The sequence below is a fragment of the Glycine soja genome, chromosome 11 (assembly GCF_004193775.1).
Source record: "Glycine soja cultivar W05 chromosome 11, ASM419377v2, whole genome shotgun sequence".
In the NCBI taxonomy this organism is placed as follows: Eukaryota; Viridiplantae; Streptophyta; class Magnoliopsida; order Fabales; family Fabaceae; genus Glycine; species Glycine soja.
In genome coordinates this window covers 52,768,463-52,795,167 of record NC_041012.1, presented here as the reverse complement: position 1 = coordinate 52,795,167, position 26,705 = coordinate 52,768,463, and the positions used below count along the sequence as shown (strand labels likewise).

Genomic DNA, 26,705 nt, shown 5'->3' with positions numbered 1-26,705 from the left:
GAGGAGGGTAATCTCTTGTCTAGCCTAGAAAATATGAAAAAGGAAAGCTTCGGTTGATGCCATTTTCTTCAAGAAATCAGAGGGAAGCATTACTTCATATCCTATCCTGAAGAAATCCATGAGACCCAAACTACAACCAGAAAATGACCGACAATAAAAGGCCAAAAACACCAGCTCCTGGAGAGAAAAGAACAATAATTTTCCACAGAAAAACTCACAATATATAGCTACAATGTTTAAACGTAGTTAAGAAACCCGATAAACATGTATCATAATGCAGATAGAGTCATACAAGCTGATTGCCTTCTCATCATCAGATTGTTAAAATCTGGAAGGCAATCTTCAGAATGAAACCATCTCTACAGAACCATTACAATTGTTGCTCACTCTAACAACATAAGTACTATATTTTATTAACAAGCTTATAAAATGAAACTTAAGTAGTAAGGATCGGTGGAAGGTAATCAACTTTGTCGCCAAGAACACGAGCCTTGGTGTCAGGGAAGAATTCAAATCCTGGAAGCTCAGTGACAACTCCTTCGTTGGAAACCCCAATAGGATATCGGAGCAGGTGACCAGGAAGGTCATGCTCAAGTGACTCACTTGAATAGATATCCCAATACTTGTCAGCAATTTGGTTCACCTTCTTAATACATTCTTCATTTTCAGGGTGGAGGAAAGAGTCATGAAGCAAGCCAAGGTGCTCATACCACAACGACATGCGGAAACCATGGATCTGTCCCCTGGCAGGCTGCCTGGCAGCCAAATGAAATGGTTGATAAGCACCCATGGCAATCTCAGAATCTCTGGCACCATCCATTGATCTCTGGTTTATGTTGGCAGATCCAACGATTATGTATTCATCATCAACTGCCAAAGAAAGAAAAAAGTTTCATTAATTTATGAACTTCTATATATAATCAAGCTTCTTTTTAAGCACCTCGAGAAAGACATTTGAGTTTTTCTCAATGCTTTATCTTCACAATTAAGGCAATGTTTTTGAGTTTTTCTCAGTGGTCAGGTCACCTTGATGATTATATGGTTTCAAAATCTAGAATATGAGCGAGTAAGAATGCTTTTACAAAAGTTGCCAGCTTAATTTACTGAATTACCTATCATCATCTTGGCATGAACATAAATCATGAAGCGCCGGGCCTCCTGAGCTCTGATATAATCTGTATCAGGATCTGGTCTTTCTGGAGGCTCGTACTCTCCTTGTTTCTTCACCTCCCTATTACCAAGGCAGAAGAATGTCAAATAGTTACGAGGATTTTCCACTATTCCCTTGGCCCGGAGCGCCTGAACAACATCCTTGTACATCATATCCATTGTTCTCCTCTGCCAATCCAATATTGCCTGAACTGATGCACTTTCTGGGACACCCTCTGGCCACATTGGAACCACAACATACACACTGAACCTTTCCCCAGCTTCAATCTTACTAACAATCTTAAGTGAAAGCTCCTTCGGGATAATATGCAAAGCATCGATGGCTTCAGGCTTAATGCCATCAGCACTCCAATCATAACTGCTTCCAAGGAAATACTGATTCTCAATATAGATGAAATTTTTCGCACGTCGAATGGCATTAACATAAGCATCTTGAATACTACGATCTATTATATTATCCTTCCCACTGACAAGCCCCACTCTGGCAGCATCTTCAGGAGTCTCTGGGAACCCAAAAGCAGCTCCACCATCAATGGATCTAAATAATTGAACATTCCATGTCTCATGATCATCAATGTAAGTTACCGGGGATGGGGGAATAATGACATCTTCAAGGTCTCTCAGTGGAACAAGTAAGTCCTTTCCTCCCTGCTTCCTCCATCTCTGCTCAAAGTTGAACAAAACATCCCAAGCAATAGGGCCTTCAAGTCGAGAATGGATGTCGTGCCAAGGTTCCCTTGGACCACCTTTTTTTATTGAAGAACCACCAAAGTTAGGCTGATGAAAGTCATCATGATGTGCTGTGTCCAGGGTTCTGAAAAGTGAATGGAATTGAGTGTCATATCTTCCATCACAGAGATCAATACCCCCCACAAAACTCACAATTCTTCTCTTATTAGAATCTCCACTCGGCAATTCACCATCCACGACTACAATTTTCTGGTGATGAGTAAACATGGTGGAAATTTCTAAATCCTGAACAAAGCTTCCACCATCATCAGGATTGCGAGGGCATAAAACACAATGCACTTCAGTGCCCCGGAAATACTCCTCTGTTTCTTGATCATGAGTGGCCATTAACCCATCTTTTTTTAACAAAGGAACCGAAGTTCTATCATCCCAAACAAGCATTAAAACCCTTACACCTTCTCTTGCTTTTTTCTTGAGAAGCTCACCAAGTGTTTCATCTCCTCCAGGCTTTGGCCTCCTAGAATCCCTTACCAAACTAATCTCAGTATAGACAGACCAACCAGTAATGTATATTAAGTGTTGTGCTTTAGTGATTGCATCAAAAACATCCTCCCAACATCTATGAGCTTGGTAAGTCTGGCCCCCACTAAGTTGTATTTTAGGGACAAAATTGTCAGGTACATGAGCATCTTGGTAGAGAGAAACCTTACATCCTCTTCTTTGTGAAAAGAAAGTATAAGGAACTCCAGGAAATTTTGGACTTCTAATGCCTAGAGCCCAGTTGCGGTCTTTTGAAACATCAAAATATTGCAACTTCACATGGATCTTGGAATGTCCATGTATTGGATTTTTATGCTCATCCAATATTTCAACCCATCTATCTATTTCTTCACCATGCAAGATCTCCTGAACAGGCACATATGCTCTTCCAATTAAGGTTGCCCCAATAGGATTATCATCTTTCACTGTAAATATGATGTTTGATGCCATATGGGCACAATAAATATGAAAGGACTCGTACCATCTTGGATTTTTAATCTCTTTTTCAATAATTCTGGTCCTCCCCACTCGTGCCTTCTCTAGATCAATGGTTGCATATAGTTTAGTGACACCTTTTCCAATACCAACAGTCTCCTCGATGTTTTGTACGATCTAAATCAGAATAATATACATGGAATTAGAAATGCAAAAGTCGAGAATAATATACATGGGAAATAAAGGTGCAAAGTAAAACAGTTGAGTATTATCATTTCATCACGCGTGTGTATGCGTAATGGATAATCTAAAGTTGCAATATGTCTACATGGATCGGTAAAATGAATATGGGCATATGGCTTGTCAAAAGAATAAACTGAGAAGGCAAAAAAATTCAGTCTACTTTTAGAAAGATTCCATTCCACCAGTGGCTTTGATAAGGTTGCCAGGCTCCTGAATGCTTAACATATAGTTTGTGGGGGGGGGGGGGGGGGGGGGGTGAAGATATAACATATGCATAATAAAGAATAAATATATTAAAATTAAAAGTTATTGAGGTAAAACACAAGTTGAATGAATAATAAGTTATTTTAATTGAAGACCGACACGCTAATAAATTGATTCATGTTATTAAAGAGCCAGTTAACTACAATTTGTAGTCAAGTGTGCTTCGAGAAGACTTCACGATATAATAAGTTATTAACTGAAATTCAAACACAATAAAGTAATTAATTACAAATCATAAATATTAAATATATGTCATGTGCTTATAACAAATAAAATAATTCAACTAAACTCATATAAGAATGAAGAAAACAATTTTGAATTAGACTGGTAGAATGTAGTAGGCATATGATAAAAGTAATTAGCTAGCAAATGACAGAGTTAAAAATATATATTTACTGAAGTGTCCTCAATGACAACGTCTCAATAGTTTCGCTCCTGCTTCATAGCTGGAGAGCATCTTACTCACAAGTCTTATAATTTTAAAGGTATTTATAATTTATTTTAAATTTATGATATTATACTTTAATATATAAATAAATAATAGTGCGGACGGGGAGTCAGGGATGGGTAAACTTTGTGAGAGGGGAATTTCGTAGCAGTTTCTTAATTCAGAAGAGTGCATCTATGGATCAGATCCATGGGGACGTACTCAAGACGAATACTACATATGGGTTCAGTTTATTCGTATTCTAGTTTCTTTTTCTCTTTTCTTTTTTTGTCTTTTTTCCTTATGTAACACAAAAAGGGAATGAGTAGTATATTGCTCGGGACATTCAGATCCACACTAGATGAATCTCTTGGCCATTATTGACAATTTTTACGAGTAAGTTACTATTCAATCTAGATGCAATTCTCATCTCTAGTCCAAAGTGCACTATTAGTGAATAGAGCATCTAGTGAATAGTCCAAACAAAAAAATAGTAGTAAATTATCTATCCAACCTCTTATCCTTCCAAGTTCCAACTAACTCGGCAATTACCACCATTCAAAAAATTCGAAAACACTTGCAAAGTTAAAAAGCTAGAAGTGAGAGATCACAGCACAGCTGAAAAGCCGATGTTCTTGTTTGAAAGAATGAAACAGAACAGAGACTCAGAGGATCTCCTAGCAAAATTCAGGGCCGGATTTTTCTCCAGAAAAAGGGTAGAGGGATGAGGGATCCATTGGTAAGTTAATTCACCATTGATGAAATTAACGTGTGAAGGTTAGTTAGGTTTATTCTCTGTCTGGTTCCGAAAAGAAAGTGAAGGAGAAGGCAGTGACAGAGGCAGCGCTGATACCATAGCAAAATTCGGGAATCTACGGAATATTTTCGATTCTGAATTACAAGATTACGCTATCAATGAACTAATCTGCTAAATTAATTAAGAGTTAATTTAACTAACTACAAAAGAGAATCTAACCGTGTACAAGCAACCAAATAAAAATAAAAATAGCGAGAAGTTTAAGAAAGCTTACCTTGGTTAAAAAGTTGCCTCCACCAATTTTGAGCTTATCGACTTCATAGATAGTGGCATGAAGAGTCCCATGGAGCAGAATTTGCGCCATCAGCTGCAAGCAGAATTCACATACAGAGTTGTAATTAAATTAGATGGCATCAAAATACGAAGTCTGAGTCTCAGAAATACCAAAAAGGGGTGTTGACGAAGGAAGGACTAGCTAGGAAGAAGACAAAGAAATAGGTGAATGAAAGCAATCGCTAAACAGTATATATAATTAATGTATGCATTGTGGTTGATCATGTCAATGCTAATCGCCAATGGCCCAATTGCCAAATGGAATCATATTGTATTGTATCCTTCTCTCCCTTCAACAAAGGTGTGCAAATGATTACTCCCCATGTTGAATCTTTTCTTCATTTGTATTATAGAATATAAAGTCTTTATTATATTAGCATATAAATATATGAATACTTTTTTTTTACTATATATATTCTTTTTATTATTTCTCTTACTTTTTTCATAGTTTATATTAAAATTTTCTAAAAATATAAAAAAAATTAGATGCATTAATTTCATTTCATATTTTTTTATAAAAAACTTTTCCTGGCTTATTTTGTTTCAAGGTTTTGACAATGAATTAAAAATATATATTTAATATTTTAAATCTCATAATCTTTTTATCTATTTTTCTAATATATCTCTGGTTTTTCATTTATACTTCTGTTTTTTTTAGTCCGCAATAAATTATCAAAGATATAATATAAAAAATTAAAGCTTTAATTTATTACTATTGTAAAATGACAATTAAAATGAAGAAAAAAAATTCTGTTAAAAATGTCGAGCAAAACGAGACAGACAGATCAATAGAAATACTTTTCGAAATACTTCAAACCAATCTTAATTTTTTTTTAAATTTAAATAAGTTGAATATATCAATTATGAAAATTATTCATTTTTAAAGATTTTGTAAAAATATTTTTTCGAGTCAAAATATCTTGATAATTTTTTAATATTATATAAATCACATCATGATATTAAAATATATCTCATTTATATTGATATAAAAGAAGTATACTAAACTAGTTGTTTCTATTAATTTTTAGATGTGACGAATTCAAATTCAAAGCTTCTAGAATGTTTAATGATGAAAAGTTTAAAAATAAATAGAATACTAATATCCTTTCTCGTTGTTGATTTTTATTGGTTTATTTTTATGTTTTTCCGAACGGAAATCTACATTACTCTTCCCGGAAGAAGAAAAAAGAACAAAATAAAAGCAAAAGTTAGTATAAGATTAACTTGGTGATTATATTAAAAAAAAAAACTTGACGATTGAATAGAGAATGAAAACAAACAAATCCTGAATTTAAATCTTTTTTCCTAATAAAAATTAATAATTAATAATTGTTAATAAAAAAAATAAACTTTTTCCATAATTTTAGAAGTAACATTTGTCCTATTCTTTTAATTGTCGGCACGTCTGGTCAGAATAGGACAAAGAGAAAAACAGTCGCTTAAACACAATACCATGTCATATGTCTGATAACTTCTTTTCCACAGTCGCAAAATCACGTGTCGATCAGGTATTCATTTTCATCAGCCAATGGAAAGAAACCAGATAGAGTTGCTACAATATAAATATAATAGCCAATGAATCATACATACCGATTATTACTTGGTGGAATCTCCTATTGATCATCGTGCCATCTTTTAGCAGTATTGCAAATGTCCAACACAATCAATCTCAATCAGTATGAAAATTTGCTTGTCGGTACGTCACATATTATAATAAATATGATACAATTATCTTCAAAAAAAATTATATAATTAATTAAAGGTTTAAATATTTTTTTATAATTTAGTATTTGTTTTTCATTTTCATGTATTTTATTTTTTTAATTCTTATAAAATGTGTTTATTTTTATTTTTTATCCTTAAATAACTTTAAATGTATAACGATTTTCAATAGTAAAAAATATTTTGAATTATAAATTTTTTTATTTAAAACGCTTTAAGGATAAAAAATAAATATTTTAGAAGGATTAAAATAAAAATGTAAGAATAATAATAAAAATACTAAATTACAAGAATAAAATGTATTTGAGTCTTAATTAAATTTCGTGTTACGCACGTTTTGGAATATAGAATATATATAAAAATACCTATCATATTAATTTTCTTAGTCATTTTAAATTTATAAATAAATATTAATTTATTTTTGGATTAATAATATAATTTATTTCTTGCTCCTTTCTCAAGAATGTAAACACACTTATCGAATTTTGTTAAATTTTATGTTTTGTGAATTTATTTCGATCTTTTTTAATTGTAGTTATTATTGCTAACAAATATAAATGAAAATTCAAAGTTCTAAAAATAATTAAAACACTTTTTTTAACCGAATTAAAACAAATTAATAATAAGGTTTCAAGTTATATATATATATATATATATATCAAATTTTTTTAAAAAATTAAAAAATTTAATTCTCATGTACTAACAGTATTTTCTACTTTAACTAATTAGTATTTTAACTTATACATTGCACACCTTATAAAAAAAACCTGTATATTACACATGATGAATATTTATTTTTATAAAATTAAAATTTATAATAAATAAATGGTATTAAATACATAAATTATATTATAATTTTTTTATTGATTAAATTATATTATAATTAAAATTCATAATAAATAATTTAAATTAAAACCTTCTTTTAATTTAATTATCTATTTAATACTCTTCGTATTTATTTATTTATTATTTCATAAAAGAAACAAAACTTTTCTAGTTCATATACTCTCTGTTTTAACCCTATCATACAATAAGTTTAAACTTTGTAGGTTTAATATTGTGAAGTGGGAAATTAAGAATTAATTATGGCGTGGCAGAGGAATATAATATAAAACTGCTGTCATTTACTGCTACTTGGGTCTCCATTGTTTATAACTGCTGTTTTTCCTCAAACATTTCCAGGTTGTATATAAGTTATCATGAATAATTTCGAAAATTTTATCACACAAGAAGGCCTCTCAACAATGACATCGTATTAAGTAGTAAGGACAGGTGGTGTTAGCAACCAGGTTCACGAAGAAGAAGATAACACTCATGAAGATGCTTCTGTTGTGCCCACGAGACCCGCACGTGCTATAACTAAGCCTAGATACTTACAGGATTATGTTAGTTAGCTACTCATGCATTCACGAGTTAACTCACACATACACTCCCGAGTCAACTCACACATTCACGAGTTACACATGCATGCATGCATGCTTCTTACCCATTAAAGCACGTGCTGATAAAGCTGTTAGGAGTTTGTTAGATCTTTGCATTCCGTTACACGCTTGTATCTCAGCAATATATAGGTGCTGAATATTCCATAATAATGATAAGAACAAGCTTCCAAAATTTAGTTCCAGGAGGACCCTACCTCGAATAAGGGAACCCTATCTCTCTCCTCACTTCTCTTCCCTCCCTCTAACTCCGCCGTGAACGTAACAGGTGGCATGTAGCCAGATTTGGCCCCAAGAACAGGAGCTTTGGTGTAAGGGAAGAATTGAAATCCTTGCAGTTGTGTCACATTTCCTTCGGAAATCGCAATAGGATTCAGGAAGGTCTTGCATTGAGGAAGGAGTCATGAAGCAATCCAAGATGCTCATACCATAATGACATGCTTGGTAGCCAAATGATAGGGTTGATAACCACCCATCGCTACCTCATAGTCTCTTGCACCGTCCACTGATCTTTCGTGTTAATGCATTGATAAAGTAATAAAGTTAAAATGAAAGTTAGAGTAACGTATTCATAAATAGTATTTATATCTAAGTAGATGAATATTTAATAAGAAATTTAAAATAGAAAATAAAGAAAGATAAAAGATAAGATAAATATTTAAATTAAAAGATAATAAAAAAAGATAAAAGAGAAGATAAAAATTTAAATTAAAAGATGAGAAAAAAGTAGAAGATAAAATAGATAAGAAATTTTAATGTAAAAGATAAGAAAAATAAAAGATAAAGATAATATTAAAAAGATGAACTCAGGAGATGAAAATGTTGGCAACTTAGTCTACCAAAGTTATCTTGTGATGTAATGTTAATAATTTTTTTCTATTTACAATCATTTCAATTTACACTTGCATCTATTGGTGTACTCTAACTTTGATCTCTTGCACGAAATAACTTAGTTTATCTATTTTGTCTCTCAAATCCCTTTGCAAGAGCTAAAAGCTAAAATATTAAATTGCATTAAGGATGTATAACAAGCTAAACAAATATCAACCTATCCCTAGTAAGAACTTTATTTAGATATTCTTTTCCAGTTATATTAGAAAATAACATTTTCCAAATTACCCTTAAAACTTAGCATGCAAATAGGTGATCAAAGCCACAAGTAATAATATTAAACACAAGAAAAGATAATGCAAATGTAATATTATAAATAGATAAGAAGAGAAATTATATCAAGAGTAATTGACTATCAAGTTTCCTACAAAGGAGGTTTAGCCTCTCAAGAAGACTTTACACTTACAAGAAGAGAATATTTAGTAAAGAAAGAAAAGATAAGAAAGGGAATGGAGAGAAGAAATGATTCTCATATTGAGGGAGGCAACATCTGCCTTATATTTGGACAGAAACCTCATGATTTCACATGAATTTTTTTAACGGATATAGATGGAACATGTATGGAAGGATATAAACCAAAAATAAGTAAATATGCATGAACTAAATACAAAAAAAAATTATAAGGAATAAAATAAAAAAATGTAAAAAGTCTAATATATATTTCATTTAGATTGTCTAAAATAATTGATTTTTATATTGAAAAAGTTATAACAATTTTATCACATATATAATTACCTATGATTAGAAGACACTTAAAAAGAAAAACAAGCCAAATTAAGTCAGATTAGACTTTAATAGGTCTAAACATAATCTTTAGTATGACCTATTTATAAATAAGTTGATATGTTTATCGACTTGAATAGATCTATTAATAATTATATATACCAAAATACAAACAACTCAAATGGCCTATCATAGAACTTTTTTCATGACCTAATTAAGTTTGATTTTTTTAATAAATAAGACATATTAGACCTCATTTTATATATTTAAGTCCGATCTCATTCACATTTATATTTCTATCTAATTTTATTGAGTTTGAATAAACTCATATGAAACTTGTCTCATTTTTTAAATTTTAATTTATTTATACTTTTAAAATATTAATCATATTTATGATTTAATTTATTTTCTATATTTAGTCACACAAAGAAAAATCTCTAGTTCTTTATCATTATCATTGACAAAATATCATGAGCAAATTACACTTATCCCTTCCATTTAACGCTCATTACACAAGGATCTCCTACTTAAAATTACATTTATTTTGCCTTCCCTAACTTTGAACCGTTAGTGACAACGTTAGTTTTTTCTTAAATACCAAAATAACCCTTACTAATTTAGCCGCATAGACTCAGTAATTTGAAATCCCCAAATCCTTTCTACTAGGGTTTGCAAAAACCAAAACCATTAGTGAGGTTGGAGTACACCATTTTGATATGTGAAGGAAGATCAAAAAGAGACGTCCTCCAAAAGTGGGTTGTGCACGCAGTGGTCATCGATGTCAATGGTGATTGTCTTCGTTCAAAAGTCTCCTCGTGGTCATCAGTGTGGGTGATGGTTGTCATCTAGAAGTGGGTTGCGTGTGATCTACAATGGTCGTTGGTATTTGTTGTAGGGATCATTCTGTAGTGTTGATACCACTATTTGTTTTAAGATCACTACATGTGTGAGAATGATTTTGACTTTTAAGAGATGATGTGAATAAGAAAAGGATAAAACTATCCTTAAATTACATTAAAGCAGCATTTGTAGAGCACATAACGAATTTTTGTTTACAAAAATCAAACTGTGATTGAGAAAGTGGTGTCATTGTAGCAAAGTTGCAAAACTTATAGGATTTCAGAGGTAATTTATAGAAGGGGTCACATGTAATAAGTGTTAAATGAAAGAAGGATAAATATAATTTGCACAAATATCATTTTATATTAAAACTTACATATATTTTATTATTTATTAATATACCAATTTTAATTTTATTTTCTCTATAATTTTAATTTTTGTTTGTGTTTCTTCAATATATTGATATATTAGAGAATTGAAAATTCATTCAATATGAATTTATGATTATAACACATTAAGAAAACTAATTAAAAGAGTAATATTTTTTAATTTTATGTCACATTTTAATTTGAATAAAAAAGAGACAAAATAAAATAACAACTTTAATTTATTTATAAAATAATATAGAATAATTTAGAAAAAAATTACTACAAAACAATAAAAAAAATTAAGATTTTGGACTCTTTTAATCGTGAGTCCATTAAAAATATTCAATAAGTATATAAAATGTTCCTTTACCATATTTGCGGCAACTCAAAGTGGTGTTGTTTGAAAGAATGAATTTCCTCCAGCAGCTAGGTAAAAGATTCTGAAGAGATCTCCATGTAATTTAAGAATCAGTGCTAGATTTTCTCTGGGATGTTTTAGAGAAAGGGTTGTAGATTATCAGGGATTGAATTTTCCGTTGATATGAAAGGTTTGAATTTCGAAGGTTAGATCGACGCTGCAAGAGACAGCTACCGTAACAAATTTGAGAATCTAGAAGAAATTAAGAATAAAACTCCTTTCTCTAACAAAAGACATAGCACTATTAACGGAAAACAGAAAAAGAACCCATTCGAAACATACACAATGTATGTTTTAAATTCAATGTACCAAAATGAGATTACATTAAGTCTTTATGAAAAGTATATAAAGTATTTAAAAATTAAGTAAAAAAAATACATGAGTAAAAATATAATAATTATTGTCTTAAATCTATAAGGAAATGTATTATTATTTTCAAAAGTTCACTGATAAAAAAACTAGAATTTTTTTTCTTATTCAACTAATTCATGTATGTGGTTTGGAGTGGAAAGATGTCCATTTCTCCTTAAATAAAATCTTTTTAAGTTATAGCTTTTGAATTAAAAAGGGAAATCTTTATTAAAAGAGAAAATGTTTAAACTTATTAAGGGATAAGGTGAAAGTTATATCCGGATCACTTATGGTGGAATGAAAAGTTGCACTTAATTATTATGTTGGTGGTAGTGGTTGGGCCGTCCATGCCATTGAGCAGCTTTCTTCGACCATAATTGCTTTTCAAAAAACAAAACACTCTTAATTAACAAACTGTTTCGAATGAAAGGTATTAATTTTCCTTATAAGATTGAGATTGCGCCTTTAAAATTAAAAAAAAAATGTCTTTTAAGATAAGGAGAAACTAAAAAGAATGCACAATTTATTTAAAAAAATAATAAATTAAGTAGTGATGACTAGTTTAATATATATTAAGAAGTATCTCATTATGAGATTTTTAAGAAAAACTTGGAAATTATATATATATATAAAAAAAATTATAAGAACTATATATGTATAATTAATTTTAACATATAAATAAATAATATTAGTTTAAATTACGGAAAAGAGACATTTTAAGACACAATTAAATAGTCATGAATTTTTTAATACGCCATATTAAAAGGTATCTCATGCACCATACGAGTTTCTTAAGAAAAATTTGAAAATATATAAAATTATTAGAGCTATATATGTATAATTAGTTTTAATAGATAAATAAATAACATACACACAAGATAAATTAAGAATATAAGTAATTGAGATTTCAGATGAAAAAATTAACATAACAATTTAAAGCAATTAAAGATAAGATTTGCAGAAAAAGTAAATTTAGTGTAAAATGAAAAATTGAAAATAATTAATAATTTAAAAAATTATAATAAAAAAGCAATAAATAATGGTGAGGTCACATATTATAAAGAAAAGGAGAATATATAATGCAAAATGTCCTAATATATCCTATAATCAAGATTAAATAGTTCATATTAATTTATTGGTTTAAATGTTTTTTGTCTTTCAAATTTACCAAAGAAGTTTATTTTAATCCTTCGACTAATTGATGTAATTTGATAAAATAAAAATAAAAAGTGGGAGGAGATACATGTTGGAATCACACACAGAAATTTAGACAAAACAAAGTGTTAGGAAGAGATGGTCCAACCAAGCCAATGACCCTAAGTGTAGCCACTACATCACTGAGTCAATAAAAAATGAAGAACTCCTAGTTGCTTGCCACAAATACTCATACTGTTCTGTTCTGCCATGTATGTATACCTTACCCAAGAGCATTCTGTGAATATTTGATTCTGAACTAGTGAGGGAAGATTGAACTTTGGTTTCTAGGAATGTAGCAGACAAGGAAATGGGGCAGTCGAACCTGTTTACCTGAATCATTATCATTTATCAGTAAAAACTATGATAGGCTTTGCATAATTCAACTTTTGTATTTTTTCAGTCCAAAAAATGAGAACAAATTGGATAACATTAGTTACTAGGATATTTTAGATAGTATCACCATTAATGAAAAAATTGGAAATGAAATGTAGAAGTGGAAGCTAACCACTGACATGCAAACTTGTTACACGAATTTTAGCAGTTTGGATTACTAGTGCCATCAAAATTAGAAGTTTTAGTTGATAAAAGTTTCTCTAAATTTTCTGTTTTGCTTCACCACCAACTATTGTTCATTCATATTCCTTTGTTTTAGAAAATTGTCTGTCTCATCTGTATGAGATGATGCAGTTTTTTTTTGGGTACATGCTGATATAATGTTTCAGCTGTACATTTTTATTTCTATCAGATCAGTTTACATTGTATACACAGTACTTGGAGATGTCAGCATATATGTTGTGGGGAAGGAAGAGTATGATGAACTTGCTTGTACGTATTCATCAAAGTATCGAACTAATATTCTATATTTGATGATGATAAAATAAATGTTAAGAAATGAGTCATTTCAGTTGTTGATGTTTAATATGGAATTGCACCAATATTTTATATTTGCTGCACAATAATATAGAAATGAGCTATCTTTGTTGTTGATGCTTGAAAGTGACTATGCTCACTTGTTTTGACTTTTGAGGTAGTAGTGACTATGCTCATTTGTTTTTACATAAGAAATAAAAGATTATGTCTGAGAAAAAAAGGAGTATAAAAAGTGAGATAATAGGGGGGTTTCAGAAGGAATAATGGGCTGTTGAAGGATAGTGGTGTGGTTTCAGAAGTATGACATTACATTTTAGAGAATGAAGTATTAAGAAAAACTATCAATCAAGTGAACTGGTAAGGGAGGATTTTGGAATTCAAGTTTTGTCTGACTTACCATGAAAAAGAAAAAGAAAAATATAAATATTAATGAAAAAAGTCATTTTGTTCATAGTAAAATCATCTTTTTTAACAATGTCAAACATATTGGTATTCACCCAGAGCTGTTAAGTGTTTTACATCAACAGTACTATTTACTAATATTTTGTTTTTCTCCAGTGTCAGAGGTGATCTTTGTGAAAACCTCAGCTGTGAAGGATGTATGTCGGAAGCCCCCAAGTGAACGCTTTTTCCTGGATAGATATGGAAGAATTTGTTTGTGGTTGCTTGGATGAAATTGTATGGAAGGTAAGGATACAAGCTCTGGATAATGTCTATTAAAAAAAAGAGATAAGTTTTTGAAATTTTTCTTAGTTTACTCATTCTACTTGATTCTGAGACACATTGATTGATGATATTCATGTGGTATATCTGAAATAAAATACGAGAATGTAGAGAGAGAGAGATTCAAAAGCAGAAAGAAAGGTAAAAATGCTTCTGCTATTGAATTTTGAATCACAACAAAGAAAATGAGAGAATCCTTCTTCATGGGTGTCCCCTCTCTAAAACAGAGCAAATGTTAGAGTTCCCAAATGCTAACAAATCTGAATTCTTTTCCCATCCTATCCTTCCTACTATAACGACCTAAACTTCATAACTTCTTGAATCCTATCAGTGTATGCCATCCTACGTTTTTTTTTATTCCAAAACTATTGATGTCTTACAAATTTCAAGGATTATTGATTATCTTTTTCCATATGGGTCTGTTTAAAATAACTAGATCTGATCTTTATGAGAAATACTAGACTTACAACCTATATAAATTTTAAAAGCACTTCAACAAACAAAATCCGCATCCACATCTTATATTAAATAATGTTATGTTAGACTGAATATTTTAATATTTTACACTTATTAAATGTTTCTTAACCTGTGTGTACTAACATTAAACATCAATAGTTTTGGAATGGAGGAATATTTTTTTTTTAAAAGAGAGGAATGGAGAAATATTTAGTCAGTATTGATATTGTTGTTTATTGTCATTCATTTTGGATGAGACTCTCATCTCACCAGATCAGGCATTATATTCTGCAAGCACCTGAAATAGTGCTCTAATAAATATATAAGAATATATGTGAACTGGTTAACTGAAGCAAGAAAAAACTTCTCAATAGATTTGAAAAGTCACAGGTTTTCCCTATATTTTATAGGAAAAAAATTAAGTCTTTTTGTTCCCTGTAACTCTGTTCACTACCAACACCTCTGATCCAAACTTTATCTTTATACAACATCGGTACTTCTGCTGGTTGTGTTCCATAGTTGAATGGAGAACTTTTTTTTTTGATGATGTGCTTGACATTTTCCATGTGTCTTTTGAAGGGATATTTGGAAAATACAGAAAAAGATAGAATGAAAAGATTGGTCAGGTTAAAGCCTCCACTGAGTTCTAAATGAGAAGTTCAGTACCAGTCATTATACAGCCAGCAGTCTGTGTTATTTGTTCAGCATCCTGCAACTTGGAATGGCAAGGCATTGAAGTTTATTTCCAACAATTGTCGGTCAGGCAAACCTCTACATACGAGCTTTCTTCCTTAGTTTAGGCAAGGATTTTACTCGGCCAATATTTGTATTCCCCTTAACTTTTAACATTTTTTTAAAAATTTTCTACCATCTATGCTTTTTAGTTTATTCTACCGTGTGCATTGTGCTTTTATTGGATTTGAATGCTCTAACCAATTGAGTTAATGAATCAATTATATTATAAAATGAATAATATTGTTATACATAATACTAAAATTTCTAATGCATATTTAATGCGCATGTAAATTTAAATAATAAATTTTGTGACAATTAATTTTGATATAACTCATACGAATTATTTAATCCATAAAAAATATTTATTATTAAAAAAATTTATATATTAAATTTTTTAATGGTAAATATTTTTTATTTATAAAAAAATATACGGATTAAATAATTCGTATGAGTTATATCAAAATTAATTGTCATAAAATTTATTATTTAAATTTGCATGTGTATTAAATATATATTAGAAATTTAGTGTTATGTATAACAATATTATTTATTTTATAATGCAATTGACTCATTAGCTTAGAATGTTGTGCTAATAATCTGAAAGTCACAGGTTTGATTCTTTCTTGGACCATTAATTTTTAATTAATTCATCACAAATATTTTTAAAAAAAAATTATAAAAAAAACTTTAGAATTGGGCTTATACGGATCAACTCATACGAAAGGGAAGGACAAAATTGAAAAAATGCAAAATTGCTAGGTATACCAATAGTTTCGCTGGGTGCGCATAGCAGTGCCCATAATGTGCGCTTTATGCAAATAAATTTTTTTCTGAAACTTTTTTTTGGACCAAAGTCACATTGGGCCTTGACTAATTTAAATCAGATGAACTCATTTGAGGAGACAAAGCTTATTTTCTTGTATGCTAAGACTTAAAGCCAAATTTATAAAGAAATATAATATTACAATTTATTAATTAAATATTAATTAGGTTCTTGAAATTGATATCATTAGTCAACTTAATTTTCAATATTACAAAAAGGTACATTTAGAGTCCTAAACTTTGACAAATATTGGTCAATTTCGTCCTTATAATTGGTATTACTAGTTAATTTAATCTTGAATATTATATATATATATATATATATATATATATATATATATATATATATTCCTTAACTTCTAACAATTGCTACCCAATTCAAAGTTAGGAATTATAAATACTTTTCAAAAAGTTAAAGACTAAATTATTGATAGTGCTAATTAAATTGATATACTTCGCAATATAAAAGACCAAATTAACTGATGATATAGATTTTAAAGATTAAATTAATATTTTATTCTAAAATTTATTTATTTTAAACTCTTTTGTCAATTAGTATTTCTAAATCTGTCCTTGGATTACATTTCTTAGGGCTTCTGGTCTTGAAGGTGGATCGAGAATTATAAATATAGAGTGAGTGGTTGTGGTTCTAAATTGGATACGTCAAAAGGTTAAACTTTTTGGCATGACTGCAGAAATGTGGATTGCGAGGAATGCTTGGCCTTGTAAATTAGTATAACTGCATATGACACGCACGCGTTTGGCGAGGCGAAATAAAATAGTAGTAAATAATTCGCTTTCTAAATTGGATTCGCTTTCTCAATGGTTCTTTTTAGAAATAAGATATCCTCACTGGCGGAAATCATGAGATTAATTCTTAAAGAATAAAGATCATCGAAATAGATTTTATCTCTTTCAACAAAGTATTCTCCATATACATAATTAGATAATTAAATCATGAGACTAACCATTGAGACATAGAGATCATTAAAATAAGTTTTGTCTCTTCCATCAGAACTTTTTTCATATGCCTCATGGGATAGACCTTCAAAGTGGAGAGATTAGGGTGGGTTTTATCTCTCTTAATAATTTTTTTTTCATACATATAATTAAAGAATCCAATTTTTATCAACATGCTTAAAAATTGAATCATCTATGAATTGTGTTGTTGTTAGTTTCACACAAAAGTACTTCTGTCACTAAAAAAAATTATAGACACATACAGTTAATGACTTAATGTAGCTATAATTGTTATTACAATAGGAAAAAAAAACTGCTAAACATAAATATTAAATAGTGTACTAATAGAATTAATTAGAAAAGTTAAAAGCATGACTGCTGCGACCTAGCCTTTGTTGGGGTGTTCTGTCAAAGTCCAAGACGGAGGTGGTCCTCCTTCTCTTCCCTCAAACACAGACACAGACACAAGAACAAGTTTGCAAGTCATGAAAGCTCTAATTTTAATCCTCACGCTATGCAGCTTCTCACAAGCAGCAACCTCCATAGTCAGTCAACCCCAACCCAAAGAGTCTTTCAAGCTCAACCAAACCAAGCCACAGGTAACACACAATTTATTCAGATCTTCTTATTGAATATTGCTTATATATGAAATTAAAGAATGCGTTTTACAGAATGATGAGGCTAGTAGTTCCTGTAGTTACACGGTGAGCATAAAAACAAGCTGCAGTTCTCCCCCCTACACCAGAGATTACATCAGTCTTGCATTTGGTGATGCTTATGGCTACCAGGTTCAGTTCCTACCTACGGATACATTTGAAAAAAAATGAATGAATCCACTGCAGGTTTATGTTCCAAGACTGGACGGTCCTCGTTCAGGAACATTCGAGCGGTGCTCTACGGATACATTTGAGATATACGGTCCATGTACGTACCAAACATGTTATCTGTATCTATACAGGACAGGATACGATGGTTGGATGCCGGAGAAAGTGACCGTGTACAGCTATTACTACCAGCCTGTTACATTTTACTACAACACTTACATACCTAATGCTATTTGGTATGGCTTTGACTATTGTAACGGTTATTTACCCTCCACCTCAACTACTACTGCGCCGCAGTAGACACCCTTTTTATCACTAAATACTATAATCAAATAAGTACAGGTCCACATGTGAACCCTCATATGCTATATAGTGGACCATCTATTCAGTATTCAAGTTTTTTTTTTTTTGGTCATGAACTTTAGTCGTTACCATGTGATCTGTAATTCGACGTTAGTACGTTACCATGTGGTGAGAGACTTTTTTTTTTATTTTTTATTTATATCATGGCGTGTTTCTTTTATTTGGAATCAACTCCTCTTTGTATGCATCGAGGATGATTAAAAGTTGGAACCTGAACTCCTTCAATGAGTAGTTTTATTTGCTTGTCAAAAACAAGAAAATGCCTATCTCAAAAAGTTGGTTTGCATCATTGGTTCTTGGTTGGAAACTTGATTTCAATTTAGGTGAAACCAAACTCCTTCATTTCTTCTTTCAATTGGTGGATTCTTGATGAGAAACTTCTTGATTGGGGTCGGCTCCCATTCATTTCCCATATGGTGAAAGTGTATTCGTTTCACATGCTGGCACTGGGACCTGTCCACTTTATGTATGACATAATGCCTCAATATGCAAAATATCGTCGAATTCTTAACTGCATATGATCCTACTGAAATGAAGTGGTGACAAGTTCCAAGTTCCAAGTTCCAAGTTCCATGTGTGTCCACCATGCATCCTCCAAGGGGTCATGCATGATTATGAGTCAGGTAAGAAAATGAGCATCGCATTCTCTTAAGCTCAGTTCAATTGACACATTGTTTCAGCTATGTATACTGAGACTTTACTTATCATATCTTTGCTAACTTTAGCTTGTGTATAGCTACCGAAGGGGAGAGAGATACTTACATAACTCGAGAAAACTCAATTAAAAAAAATTATTAGAAGCATGCGACCTCTACTCAACCACCAAAGGTAGTTAATCATGGAATAATCATTACTTGATTGGAATCGCAGGTTCTCGCCTTCAATATGGGATTTTCCTGTTTTCCCTATCTATTGAAGGCTATGGAATGATCTTTGTCGCAGCCTGTGTGGAATCTTGGAACTTGCAGCCTTGTAGGAAGCATAAATCAAGAAACAAATCATAGTTTTGGCTATGGGCATTGAGTTAAGCCTTGATAACAACTATACTTAAAGCAAAAATATAACGTAGAAAGGATGCAATAGTTTTTGTAACTTGTTGACACTAAAGCGCTTGTCAGACACCAAAAAGCTATACTACTGGAATACTAAAATCAAATGAGTTTTATGGTTATTTACAATCATCCGGTCATAAATTACTTATGAAAGTTACAAATTTGTCATATATAATAATTTTTTTATTCGATGACAGTCAATATATAACGTATTTTCTCTACTAAAATTACCGTTAAAGAGGTACAAAGAAGATAAATATCATAATTAATTTTATTAAGATCAACTTATATCATAATTAATTTAATTCAAATTAAAAAGGTAATTTGCATCATAATTGTTGTTCACCATAGTTCTATCTGATTGGAACATGATTATCTCAAGTAAAAGATACATGTGGCTTGAACCAAAATAATTAATTTGATCAGCATCAAAAAGTAAACTTATTTTTAAAAAAAATATTTGTATATAAAATGACTATACAACAGAAATACGAAACATAAACATATTTTCTTTTGTATTTTCATTATGGATTTTGTCGAGATATACTGTACTTTTTTTGTTAAAAATAATTGGAAAAGCTGAGGATGAACGTAAAAAAAATGGAGGTGAGAATAGAAAGCCCAAGCTAGTTTGAGCCGAAAGGCTTCTGACCAAATCAATTTGTTAAGTAGGAAGAGCCAAGAAAGAAAAAAAAAACTAATCTTATTTTAGAAGAAAGCAAAGGACAATCAATTAATACGCACAACGTAGCTTGGAAATATTGTACAAGCAAAAATATTTTCTTCCGCTAAATAATTTTTTATTCCAGTGATGTAGTTTTCTATCTTTGGTTGAATAGCCGACCAAATTTATATTCTTTCCTATGGAAAGAAAAGAGAACGTGGTTTGAAATCAAAGTAGAAGTTTTTTTTCAACCAAAGTTAGAAATCTTCTCTGATCTATTTACTGAAGTTTACTATTGAGTATTGAGTGTAAATGAAGAAGCATGGTGTACGTTCAGAAGAAGGCGTATGCATATACATTTGCTTCATGTGCTTACCGCGAAAAGAAGGTCTTAGTCTACATAAGCCATGTGTTTTCCAATTAGATTGTGTGCAGTATAATTTTCCGCAACCCCATTATATGTCTCAGTTGATGCACTGAACCAATATTAGCAAACCAAACTACTATATTTATCAACAATTTTAAACTTGAAAGTAAGTTGTTTTATTTTATTAATAAAGAGAGCCAATAATTTAACGTCTAATAAAAGCTGCTTCCAAATAAAGAGTAGGTAGCCCTTATATATAGAAGAAGAAATTGGGGGTACATACCATAAACGTTGAGGGTGTGAATCTTTTGATGCTGCTCAAGAGCACTGCAAAGTTTGATATAATGGTCAGAATCTGACAGTGTCCCATTTTATCATATTGCCAGTATTATGTGTTATAGTAACTTCTCTGATCATGTGTGATTCGTTTATGTAAAGTTCGCACTATTTTTCCCTATTAACTAATTAAGATTTAATATCAAGTAATGTTAATTTCGTGCAGGAGTTTTTCTTCACCGTGTTAATTATTCTGAGTGTGATTACACCCGGATTGAGCAGCACAACAACTAGTTTCAATGTGTTGCAGTATGGAGCAGTTGGAAATGGACAAACCAATGATTCCCCAGTAAATTATAATCATTACCTCTCACACCATTTTAGTTTCCACAAATTATTGTGTTTCATAGAAACCATAACATTAATTTGAATAATTTCTTCCATTTTGCTCGTTTCCATGCCACAATTATGTCTTACACACAATCTTAAACTTTTGTAAATGTACATTCAACAGGCCTTTCTAAAGGCGTGGAAAGCCGCATGTCAGAGCAACTCACATATATCTCGCCTCATCATACCAGCAAAACGGACATTCTTGCTGAAGCCTACTACCTTCAGTGGTCCATGCAAGTCTAATTATACCTACATTCAGGTACTTATTTTTAGTAACTTGTAATACTCCCATCATCAACCTTAATTTATCTAAAGTTTAAAATCAATCATAGTAAATAAACATTAACTTGACTGTTTCTAACTTCCATGCAAACTGATATACGTCCATTGACAGTATCAGTATGTATAGTTTAAGACAAAGGGCCTAATATTGATATCTCCTAGGAATTGATCAAATTAAGATATTCTGTATATTTGTTCCTCAGCTTTCAGGGAACATTATTGCACCTAAAACAAAATCGGAATATTCTGGATTCCACACGAACACATGGCTTGGCTTCTCATTCGTCAATGGTTTAGCTATCAGTGGAAAAGGGACCATTGATGGTCGAGGCTCTGCCTGGTGGCAACAGCCTTGCGTAGGAAATCCACTACCCGTAAGTAAATATGTTCTAGTTTTTTTTTTTTTTTTCTCTCTCTATTGTTTTGACTAGTTCATTTAATTAATTCATTGTTCTACATTATTTTACAATTAACATAGGCCAAATTTTTATGATCCTTTTTTGCTTTTTCAGGGAGCAACGTGCCGTCCACCAACAGTTAAGTAACAGCGCATTGATCCATGCACTAGTCGACTGTATTGTTGACAATTTGTTACCAAATTAAATTTCACTTGTCATGATTTCTTAATGCATATATATACACATTACTTAATTGATTTTTCAAGAATAAAAAATGCAACGAGACCCATGAACGAATCAAAACTCAAAAGACACGTGTTTCAATTCATCTTGTCAGACAGAACTGATCATTATTGTTGAAGCATATACTTATAACTTAATTAGTAAATTAAGTTTTGGACATTGTTCTTTTCACCCTTTTCTAGCAGCAACTCCATCGCCGGTTTTTCTGCATGAAGATTGATTGATTATTATACACATAAAAAAGTGTGCGCAACTTTCGTTTACTTAAGTTAGAATCACTTTATACTTGAAGTTAGAACCCCCAAGAATTTTATCTTCAAAAAGGTGCATTTGAGATAACTAAATCTTAATCTAACAGCGTACATATTCCTTTAAACACCTTATCAATGGATTGTATTCTCTCAATGCTGATTATATATGAACAAGTTTAGATAATATAATTAACCCAAACATATGCAAAATCAACATCTCAAATATTTTCATCATATAGATTTGATAAGCATAAACTATAAATATATATATACAACAGCACCATATATATCTAGGAAATAATTGAATTATATTTATATCTTATTTTGTTATGGATGTTTAGGCAGTAACATTCAATAGATGCAATCGTCTTCAACTTAAAGGATATACAAGTATTAATCCCGCAAGAAGCCACATGACTCTAACAAGCTGCAAGAAAGGCATAATCTCTAACATCCGTCTAATTGCTCCTGGAACAAGCCCTAATACCGATGGCATTGATATTTCTGGCTCAACAGACATTCAAGTACTTAATTCTTTCATTGCAACAGGTAATTAACTTAATACTACCTCTGGTCCTGTTTATAAGAAACAAGTTGTAGTGTAAAATATAGGACCAGAGGTAGTATCTGCATGTCAGAACGTCACATTCCATTACAACTTGTTTTTGTGAAAACTTTCAACTTCTCTTAACATGGTTTAACTGCAGGTGACGATTGCATTGCTATTAGTGCTGGATCCTCCAAGATCAAAATAACTGGTATAACATGTGGTCCAGGCCATGGTATCAGGTTAGTTAGTTAGTGCTTCGGTAATATTATCCATTTGCTCTGGCTTTGCTTCAACAAACCATAGACTTTGTTCACTATTTCCTTCCTAATTAATGAAAATGAGTTTAGATTTCTAAAATGCTCTGCTTTACGTACATTAATAGGAGGAAGAAAATAAGTGCCGTAAAACATTCTCTTGCATATTTTTACCAACATTAATAGAAAGGAGTGTGTTGGTAGTATTTCTTAAAACTTTATGTTTTGTTGATTGGATTCCAACTTTCCTTAGGGACAGTCAGGTATCACCCCATTATTTTTTTTTTTTTTATCTATATGCAAACTTCTGTTTTTTTTTTATATAAAAAAAATGTAATTTTGTAACCTACAAATCCAATTATCAATTATGCATGTTAAAATTTATTTATTTATTCACTTGTAAATTGTAATCGCCTTACATGTATCCAAGACATGAATAGGGACATATGTGTGATTAGCCAGTTCGTATCATGTTCCTTTTCTACTTTCGGGATACAGTTTTCACTGATGAAGGAAATTACGTTTTTGTAGCATTGGATCATTGGGAACACGTGGAGAGACCGACATTGTAGAGGACGTGCATGTGGAGAATTGTACTTTGACCGAAACATTAACTGGAGTAAGAATCAAGACATGGCAGGTAATTGAGCAAATAGAACAACGTTACCTACCAATTTGGGTTACATGAGTTATGTAAAATATTATGTTATATGTATTCGTTCTATTCTATTTTGGCATTAGGGTGGAGCTGGATATGCTAGGAGGATCACGTTTGAAAAGATTAGATTTGTTCGAGCCAATAACCCCATTATCATTGACCAGTTTTATTGCCCTCATAGATCGGACTGCCAAAACCAGGTACAACAAGAACATTACCTACCAATTTGACCATTTTTCATAATAAATTTAATATGTTACTCCCAAAACATTACATTTATACAACTTTGGCTAACAACGTTTGTATGTTATTTTTCTTCTATTATTATGACTAGACTCGAGCAATCAAGATAAGTGATGTAACATACAAAGGAATTGTTGGAACATCATTGACGGACAAGGCAATCAATTTGAGCTGTGACCAAAATGTAGGCTGCTCCAACATTGTGCTTGATCATGTTTACATAACACCTTCAGTTCCAGGGCAGAAGGTTTTTTCCTATTGCCATAATGCACACGGAATAGCCACACACACCAAACCATCCGTAAAGTGCTTGCTGAAGTAGCTCTTCCACAAATATTTTTTTTGGATTATGGACTAAATAATTAATATTGGAAGAAACAGAGTTGTATTTGATGTAATTTTATATGATGTACTTTAGATGGTTGATGCAATTTTCTTATTTGTATTAGTCATGTATAATATTGTTTAACCCCAATTTTTATTTGGATAAGTTAGACAATTCTGTATTATTGCAAGTAAAATTATGAAAATATAAATATGTCAATTGATTCATATCATTGGTTATTGTCTTCTCCTAACTTATATGATTTTTAACTTTTTTTATTTCTACTCAAAAAACTTTTAACGTTTATCATTATCATTATGGATGAACATTGAAGAATCCGCATGAAACAATATTTTTCTCATTAAAGATGCAATAACCTAATTGATTATTATTTGTCCTCTCTCCCTTATTAACTAACTAACTAGCTGGTTTGAAAGGGAAATAAATGCCTACAATTCATTCATCTTTTTGGGGCTATTGTAGGCTGCGGCCATTAGGAGCCCTTGAAAAGAACCTAGTGGAGGACCAAAATGAAGGATGACGCTTTTTTTCCTGCATGTTTCTTCACGCTGGAGTCGTGCATTTACTAGCCAATATGTTCGGTCTTCTGTTTATAGGCATTCGGCTTGAGAAGGAATTCGGATTTCGTAAGGCATACTACTGGATTTGTGCGCATTGAACCTCTGCATGATCTTCTTTAGTTAAATTATAATCTCTTGAATTTGGCAGTGAAAATTGGATTCTTATGTATGCTTTCTGATTTTGGCGGAAGTTTGTTGTCTTTTTTGCATTTGCAAGAATCTGGAGTTAGTACCGTATCAGTTGATGCATCCAGTGCACTATTTGGTCTTCTGGGAGCCATGCTATCTGAACTTCTGACTAACTGGAGTATCTATGCAAATAAGGTACTTCATATAATCTGTCAGTATTCGAAAAGTGTTTGTTTGTGAAACGACAAATTTTAACCCATGCTTACTTCAGTGTGCTGCTCTTATTGATCATTGTTGGCCTAAATTTGGCTGTTGGATTTCTACCTCGAGTGGACAATTCAGCTCACATAGGAGGGTTGTTGGCAGGATATTTCCTCGGTTTCATTCTTTTAATGCGCCCTCAATATTGATACGTAAATCCAAGTACAAATGGTATCAATATTTCTTCCTGATCATGTCAGTGATCATCTTACTGCTCGGGTAAGTAGTTACAATTTTCTTGCTTGTCAGTTGTCACAAATCACTATATTGTCTGTCATGCCTTACCCAACATCCCGAACCTGATGCAATAACTAATTTGACAGATATGCGTGTGGCCTAGCTAAGCTGTACATAGAAAAGTCACCGGAGAATTTTCCCTTACCTAGAGAGTTATCCACGATGAAGGGTTCTAATTCCACAGCCAGTTCTTCAAGCTTACAAGTACAAACCAAAAATCTTCCCTTTTAGAAGCGTATAATGCAGTAGATATGTCATACAGAATCAGATAAATAAAGTTTCGCTTCAATTTATTTTGAGACATCTTCATGATTACAATTGCTTCTCAGAATTCTGGCTTCAACTTCCTTTTCAGAATTCTGGTTTCAAATTCCTTCTTCATTCCAGGTACATGATTAATTTGTGCTCTATCCAGCAGAAGAAAAGGCCAAAGTCCAGTACATGAGATCATATGTCATACTATACATGTATCTTTTTGTTTTGGCTTCTTATATCAATGTAAGACATTCTTGAATACTGACCTCCTAATTTATCAGACCACGTAAAATAGTGCTAAAGTGTATTACTCATCATTTATTCAAAACTGTTCTACTTTCTACTTCTAGAATCAGCTGTATATAGATCTCACCACAACTAGATGTCAAGATTCATCAACAATGAATAGTTCTTCATTTTTTTTGTGGTGGAACACTGGAACTAATAGTTCATCCAGTAGAAAGGAAAAAAAGCTGGGGCTTTGATTTGATTTATTTCTTTGTTAAAGCAGAAATTTACTGGCGTACTTTTCTCGTACTTACATAGCCAACAAATTTACTGCAGGTTTTACACTTCTTTTTTTTTTAAGGTCCAGTCCATTGCTCCCCCCCCCCCCCCAAGTGCAGTCATTACTATTAAATCAACTCTAATGAATTTTGCGCTTAACCTACTGTTAAATAATCAATCTCAAGAGGAAAATGTAGCTAGTATCTTGACAAGAAAGA

General features: G+C 31.5%; 3 protein-coding genes and 2 long non-coding RNA genes across 8 annotated transcripts; 4 read left to right on the top strand and 1 right to left on the bottom strand.

Moving 5' to 3' along the window:
* Positions 1-178: 178 nt before the first annotated feature.
* On the bottom strand, positions 179-5,145 carry LOC114376762 (phospholipase D alpha 1-like). 2 transcript variants are annotated; one of them, XM_028335023.1, is made up of 4 exons: positions 4,971-5,145; positions 4,801-4,893; positions 1,113-3,012; positions 179-870 (listed from the first exon to the last, which is right to left on the bottom strand). In XM_028335023.1, the coding sequence occupies exons 2-4, from the start codon at positions 4,888-4,890 to the stop codon at positions 437-439; spliced, it is 2,424 nt and encodes an 807-aa protein (XP_028190824.1). In that variant the 5' UTR covers positions 4,891-4,893; positions 4,971-5,145; the 3' UTR covers positions 179-436. The 2 variants fall into 2 exon arrangements, with proteins under 2 accessions (XP_028190824.1, XP_028190825.1); XM_028335024.1 differs by having other exon boundaries at positions 4,801-5,026.
* Positions 5,146-13,944: 8,799 nt separating this feature from the next.
* On the top strand, positions 13,945-15,727 carry LOC114375321. The gene is made up of 3 exons (XR_003658749.1): positions 13,945-14,035; positions 14,237-14,365; positions 15,437-15,727. It is a non-coding gene; the product is annotated as an uncharacterized LOC114375321 (long non-coding RNA).
* Positions 15,728-17,733: 2,006 nt separating this feature from the next.
* Positions 17,734-18,768, top strand: LOC114375320. Its single transcript, XR_003658748.1, has 2 exons — positions 17,734-17,973; positions 18,046-18,768. It is a non-coding gene; the product is annotated as an uncharacterized LOC114375320 (long non-coding RNA).
* A 2,154-nt stretch (positions 18,769-20,922) lies between these two features.
* Positions 20,923-24,749, top strand: LOC114373570 (probable polygalacturonase At3g15720). Of its 3 annotated transcripts, XM_028331056.1 has the most exons (11): positions 20,923-20,991; positions 21,147-21,269; positions 21,435-21,572; positions 21,799-21,969; positions 22,108-22,131; positions 22,829-22,925; positions 23,004-23,036; positions 23,195-23,276; positions 23,823-23,931; positions 24,033-24,149; positions 24,284-24,749. In XM_028331056.1, exons 1-11 carry the CDS (start codon positions 20,956-20,958, stop codon positions 24,512-24,514), a joined length of 1,161 nt encoding a protein of 386 aa, XP_028186857.1. In that variant the 5' UTR covers positions 20,923-20,955; the 3' UTR covers positions 24,515-24,749. The 3 variants fall into 3 exon arrangements, with proteins under 3 accessions (XP_028186857.1, XP_028186858.1, XP_028186856.1); XM_028331057.1 differs by lacking the exon at positions 23,004-23,036; XM_028331055.1 differs by having other exon boundaries at positions 22,829-23,036.
* A 215-nt stretch (positions 24,750-24,964) lies between these two features.
* LOC114373572 (RHOMBOID-like protein 1) lies at positions 24,965-26,338 on the top strand. The gene is made up of 3 exons (XM_028331060.1): positions 24,965-25,422; positions 25,499-25,707; positions 25,812-26,338. Exons 1-3 carry the CDS (start codon positions 25,267-25,269, stop codon positions 25,954-25,956), a joined length of 510 nt encoding a protein of 169 aa, XP_028186861.1. The 5' UTR covers positions 24,965-25,266; the 3' UTR covers positions 25,957-26,338.
* The last annotated feature ends 367 nt before the right edge of the window (positions 26,339-26,705 follow it).

What these genes read in the sequence shown, in the direction of transcription:
- LOC114376762 (XM_028335023.1), bottom strand. Translation starts at nt 4,890, where the DNA reads ATGGCGCAAATTCTGCTCCATGGGACTCTTCATGCCACTATCTATGAA. An exon ending in GAGGCAACTTTTTAACCAAG is followed by an intron (nt 3,013 to 4,800) that starts GTAAGCTTTCTT and finishes ATTCTGATTTAG; the next exon opens with ATCGTACAAAACATCGAGGA. An exon ending in TCATGCCAAGATGATGATAG is followed by an intron (nt 871 to 1,112) that starts GTAATTCAGTAA and finishes TTTCTTTGGCAG; the next exon opens with TTGATGATGAATACATAATC.
- LOC114373570 (XM_028331055.1), top strand. Translation starts at nt 20,956, where the DNA reads ATGCTGCTCAAGAGCACTGCAAAGTTTGATATAATG. An exon ending in GACAAACCAATGATTCCCCA is followed by an intron (nt 21,270 to 21,434) that starts GTAAATTATAAT and finishes TACATTCAACAG; the next exon opens with GCCTTTCTAAAGGCGTGGAA. An exon ending in TAATTCTTTCATTGCAACAG is followed by an intron (nt 23,037 to 23,194) that starts GTAATTAACTTA and finishes GTTTAACTGCAG; the next exon opens with GTGACGATTGCATTGCTATT.
- LOC114373572 (XM_028331060.1), top strand. Translation starts at nt 25,267, where the DNA reads ATGCTTTCTGATTTTGGCGGAAGTTTGTTGTCTTTTTTGCATTTGCAA. An exon ending in GGAGTATCTATGCAAATAAG is followed by an intron (nt 25,423 to 25,498) that starts GTACTTCATATA and finishes TGCTTACTTCAG; the next exon opens with TGTGCTGCTCTTATTGATCA. An exon ending in GTGATCATCTTACTGCTCGG is followed by an intron (nt 25,708 to 25,811) that starts GTAAGTAGTTAC and finishes CTAATTTGACAG; the next exon opens with ATATGCGTGTGGCCTAGCTA.